General features: G+C 60.4%; 1 protein-coding gene across 1 annotated transcript in view; it reads left to right on the forward strand.

Moving 5' to 3' along the window:
• Positions 1–863: 863 nt before the first annotated feature.
• SCARA5 (scavenger receptor class A, member 5) overlaps positions 864–5586 on the forward strand; it is a gene marked incomplete at both ends in the record, with an annotated part of 13916 nt that continues 9193 nt past the window's right edge. The window contains one exon of the mRNA XM_010084723.1: positions 864–992. Coding sequence (XP_010083025.1) covers positions 864–992 — 129 coding nt within the window. The remainder of the gene's footprint in view (positions 993–5586) is intronic.

A 5586-nucleotide genomic window follows, 5' to 3' on the forward strand; every position in this document is an offset into this window, starting at 1 on the left:
GTGGTTCGGGGCGCGGGGCCAGCTCCTCCCGGAGTCCCCCCGGACCCTGGTAGAAGTGTTAATGTCAGACAAATATTGCAGCTCTCCTCATTCCCAACCCCTCGGCTCCATCTGTTTGGCCGGTGGCAGAGAATGGGAACCGCGTGCGGGGTGATGGGCTGCACGTGGAGGGGTCCCGCGGGAGCGGCACCGCCCTCAGCACCTGAGCTGGGGTGCCCCCTGCGCCCCCCAGCCCTGCGGGGTCCCCTCCAGGTGGTGACCTCAGCACTTGATCATTTCCGAGCCCCAAAACGGGGCTGAGTTCACGATCCACCCAGAGTAACCCTTCGTGGGCTGGAGGCTTTTGCAAACCTCATGGACCATCAGGTGGGGAAGGGCAAGGGTGCGGTGGGGAGGGGTCCCTGCCTGGCTGGGGACACCCCCGGGCTGTTGTACCCCCTCTCCATCCCTGGTAGCCCAGCTTGGTCCCCCAGGGAGCCCAGCTCCTGCCCCAGGGATGGGGAGGTGGGATGGGGTGAGGTCCCCAAGCCCAGGGGATGGTCCCAGCTGGAGGTGGGCGCTGGTCATGGCCAGGGATGAGCATGGTGTCCTCCCCCAAGGTCTGGCTTTGGGGCCATGGTGCTTCTTCACCTGCTTCACCCCTTCTGCTGGGTTGATCCAGGCTTTGGATACAGGTTTTGGGCAACCTGGACTTGTGGGAGGTGTCCCTGCCCATGGCAGGGGGTGGCACTGGATGGTCTTTAAGGTCCCTTCCAACCCAAACCCTTCTGGGATTCTGGGATTCTCTTTTCTCCTGGTGGGAGATGGAACCCCATCAGGCTGGGGGCACGATGCTCTCCCTGACCCCCCGCTCCATCACCCAGGTCCCGTGCGGAGGATGAAGGCAGCAGGACGCTGCAGCCGGCTGAGCTCTTTGGCAGCGTTGAAATATGCTGTGGTGGGACTCTACCTCCTCGTCTTCCTCATCCTCATCGGAGTCTTCATCCTCGCAGGTAAGGGTTGAGCCTGCCTCCAGGGGTACCCTGGGGCGATGCTCCCCAGTGCGGGAGGAGCTTAGAGAAGTGGGTCTGGCCATGGATTACGCTTCTGCTGCCTCTGCAGAGGTGTTTGAGAGGGTTTTCCGTGCTATCCAAGGGAAAAAAAAAATGGGATCCATGCTGCATGTCTGGAGTGATTTTGATTCAAGCTTTGAGGCTGGAGTCACTGCAGGCTCCAAGCATCGTGTGCCGGGGACGGTGAGACTCAGGAAGAGGCTCAGGAGCCCCAAGTTTGGGGTTTAAATTGTTCCCATCACTAGGTCCTGGCTGCTGGGCTTGCACCGACTCCCCCATTTTGCCTGGGGGAAGGATGAACCTCGGTGATGGAGATGCAGGCAGGGCGTTATCCTTGCACAGCACATCCTGCACGTGCCAGCAAGGCTCCTGCATCCCCTCTCCGGCTTTTTGGTGAGCACAGGGATGGGGAAGCTGCTCGCAGATGCCTGTCATTGCTCCCAGCCCCAGCTTATCACCCCTTCATACACATCCCATGTGGTCTGCGTCGCTGCTGGCTTGTTTTCCCCCTCATCGTGCTGGGAGCAGTGTGGGAACCCAGGCTCCCAGTACCCCCCAGTTTGCACCCGTGCACAGCTCTGCTGGGCAGGGGGGCTTGGGTGGTGCCACGGTGGGCACGGGTGGGAAATGCCACCACGGAGGAGCAGCTCCTCGCTTCCCACCCGCCTCCTCCCCAGCACCCCGGGGCTGGCAGCTCACGTTGTTCGCCAAGGGTGGATTTAGCTTTTTCCTGGTCTAGGGAAGGGCCAGAGAAGGTTTTGCTGTAATTTCGAAGCCTCTCCCCCTTATTTCTTGCGGGACATTGTTTTAATGTTGTTGTTGGCTTGCGAAGCATCGCAGCGAGGGATGCCATGAGTTGTGCAAAGAGCTCGGGACAGGCGCTCGTGTCCTGCACTGAGCTGCAGCTGCTGCCCGAGAGCGGCTCCAGCAATAACAGTCACGGGATGGCAGTGGTGACGGCAGGGATGGCTCACCAGCGTCGTAAACCCACCTCCTGGAGTCCTGGGATGGGCAGGATTTCAGCTCCCAGTAAGACCCCAGTAAAACCACCTTACCCCCTGGGTTGTGGTCGGGGATCTTGGCAAAGAAAAGCAAAATGAAGAGGAAAATTATCACTTTCGTTATTGCTTTCTGCATATCTGGACTTCAAGCCAAGACTCTGGCTTTGGATGTCTCTGACTCAAGTACTGGAGCCGACCACGGGTTCTCGGAGCTGTCTTATCAAGGAAAACCACAGGCACAGGATGGCCCTGCAGCATGGCGCAGAGCAGCTCGTTCACCGGAGACCACATCCAGCCGGGACCCGCGTGTGGTCTGGGAGACAGTCCCACGGTCCCTGCCGTCCAGCGTTCCTGGCTGAATCCTCAGTGCTGGGACTGCTGGTCCTCTGAGAATGGGGACTGGGTGTTGGTCCTCACCCTTAGCCACAGAGGGAAATTTCCAGTGGGAAATCCCAGTTGGTGCCACTGGAGAGCAGCCAGCAGTGTGTCAGAGCCGAGCCCAGAGCCCAGCATCCCTTGTCTGCCGGCAGAGGGGAAGATCCAGCGGACGAGCGTGGGGCGTCCAGCTCTTCTCCGGACCCGCTGGTCTCTGCAGAGGGATGTGGAGCTGTGATCCCCCAGCTGCTCCCCAAAAACCAACTCTCCCTGGGCCAGACTGATGGGGACACCGTGCCCCCAGTCCGTGCTGCCAGCATCATCCCAGCGCCACAGAGCGGGGATGCTCCGCCAGGAGCTCTGCTGCTTCCCATCCTGCCCACGGGAAAAATTCCCAAAAGTCCTCCCTGGAAAGCACGTACACATGGAAACCCACACAGGAAGGGCAGGACTGCGGCACTGCGGGGGAAACCACCCCCCTTGGAAATAACCCCCCAACATGTGCTCGTGTCCCCGGCATGAGTATCACCACATCCCGGGGTTTGGGGGTGCAGCCGCCCCAGGCAGCGTTTTTTGGGGCAGGTGTCCTGCGACCCACGGCACGCCCCATGGCAATGTGTTAGAAAATGAGGAAATGGCTAAAAATACCGGGAACCACCTTGGAGCTGAGGAGGCAGGATGTTTTCAGCAGCAGAGCTGCTTTTAATATCCTCTCTCACAAGCCTGGCTGCGGTTTGCTGGCGCCTGCGGATGCCCAGTCTCCTCCCCACCCCACCTAGCCCAGATTTAGGGCTCTGATCTCACCTGTTCTGCAAGGTCTGGGTTAAATCCAGCTGCCTGCATGCACAGAGCTGCACTTTGGTGTTTGAACCCGAATCCCCGCCTTGCCCTGCAGCTGGTACCCAGCCCTTAGCTGCAGCAGGAGCCCAGGGAGGGCGGGTTAGGACACGGCTAAGGAGGCAAGCCCCTTCCGAGCCATGCCTGTGGATGGCACCCTGACCCACAGCCCATCTCCGTGCTCATGTTTGCATTGAGAGCGATCACACTCCCACGCTTGGCACCCCCAGCTGCCTGGCAGAAGCATTGGAGGACGCCAGCACCCTCCGTGTCGAGCCCTGCAGCCCTGAAACTCGTTCTCTGAGGATGCTGGCGGAGAGAAGAGCCCCAGCCCCATGATCCCATGGTGGGACCACTCCCGATCAGCTCCGGTGCAAACTCCTCCTGCTCCCCTGAGCTGGCTCTGAAGTAGCTCCGTGCCTGCTGCCAGCACCCCCTGGGACACGGAGCAAACCTGCGCTGCTGCAACGCTGCCCTGGCCCCAGCCTGGGCGAATCAACCCCCGGAGACTCGTTCTGGCTGATCCCCACCGTCCCCCGGCTCCCCAGCCTTCCCCAAATCCTGCTGCTGCTGTTTCCCCCAGCCCAGGACTTGTTTTCCATCCTTTCCCAAATGCCGGAGGAGGTTTCCTTCAGAGATGCTCCGGGGCAGGGCTGGGCTGGACTCCTGGGATGCCCAAACCCGCTGCCGTTGTGCATCTGTCGCGTGTTGAACCTCCTGCTCGGCATCTTCCCCGGCTCCCCCATGGAAATAAAACCCAGGGGCACCAGTGGTGATACCCCCGGGCTCATCGCTGGGTCCAAACCGTCAGCAGCGCGACTGCCCTGCAAGCTGGTCGTGCAGCCTCGTGGTTTTCTGCAGCCGTGTAACGCTGCAAAAGCGGGCTGGGAGCGCGTTTCCCAGGAAGGTGCAAACATCCACATTCAGCAAGGATGTGTCTGCTTTGCAGCATCGCCTTCAGCTTAAAATTGGGGGAGAGAGATCCTGGGTGCATGACAAGGGTGCAGGTGGCTGTACCTGCTCGTGGAGCACAGCCTCAGCACGCTCGTGCACGCGCCTGCTTGTCCCCTCCACAAGGCTCCTCCAGGACAAGTCCCATGGAAATAATGAGCAGGAGCAGGAGGACAGAGGCTGGGTTCTTCGTTAACCGCAGCAAAGCGGCCGTGTCCATCCAGGCTGCGTTGCCTCTGCCCCAGGGACTGCAGGCACGAACCCCATCCCTGCAGCAAGCTGGGAAGAGCTGCTGGTGGACCCATCGTGCAAAAATGTGTGTGAGCGTGGGGGTGTGCACAGCTCGGGGGGCTCGTGCAAAGGTTGCAATGCAGAGGGGGCAGGTGTGTGTGCATTTGCATCCTGCTGTGTGCATGCACGTGTGCATTTGGAGAAATCTGTGTGTATTTTGCAACCTCAAGGCATTTCTCTCCGGTACGTTTCCAGACCCGTGTGGAACCCCCTCCTCCTGCCTCTCTAGGGCTCTGCTTCGCCACCCTTGATGCCCGTTGGCTTTTCAGCACCCTTGGCATCCGCAGGCACACGTGCAAGGACGGGGCGGGTACTGCTCTGGCCTGGACGGGGTTTTGGGGTAGGACCGTGGGGTTCTTGCAAACCTTTGCTCCTTGAAACACAGGCGGGGACAGCCACTGGGTAGATGGCATGAACCCAAGGTGCAAGCGCAGGAGGGAGGAGCTGCTCGTGGAGCCCTTTGGGGAGAGTTAGCTCACCCCCAGCACTGCCAGGTGCTATTTTGGGGCTCCATGGCATGTATCTGTGCTGGGTACACGTGTGTGTGTGTGTGTATGCACCTGGGAGTGCATCTGTGCGGGGGGGCACGTGTGCATGCGTGCATCTCTCTGTGTATGTCAGTTCCATGTGTGCATGCGTGTGTGTGCACCGTGTGTATGCATGTCTGTGCATGTGCTGCACGCATTCACGTGTCTCCATGCATGTGTGTGGTGTGTGCATGCACGTGTGCACTGTGTGCATGCCTGTGAATGTGCTGCATGCATTTGTATGTGTCTGCACGCATGTGTGTGCATTTGCTGAGGTGGGTGCAGGATGCACGGAGCAGGTTGGGTTGCTGGGGTCAGTACTGCGGGATGCACGGAGCAGGTTGGGTTGCTGGGGTCGGTGCTGCGGGATGCACGGAGCAGGTTGGGTTGCTGGGGGTTGGTGGGTGCAGGATGCACAGAGCAGGTTGGGTTGCTGGGGTCAGTACTGCGGGATGCACGGAGCAGGTTGGGTTGCTGGGGTCGGTACTGCGGGATGCACGGAGCAGGTTGGGTTGCTGAGGGTCAGTGGGTGCTGGGGGATGCACGGAGCAG

This window comes from Pterocles gutturalis, unplaced genomic scaffold, assembly GCF_000699245.1.
Source record: "Pterocles gutturalis isolate BGI_N339 unplaced genomic scaffold, ASM69924v1 scaffold9875, whole genome shotgun sequence".
Taxonomy (NCBI): domain Eukaryota; kingdom Metazoa; phylum Chordata; class Aves; order Pterocliformes; family Pteroclidae; genus Pterocles; species Pterocles gutturalis.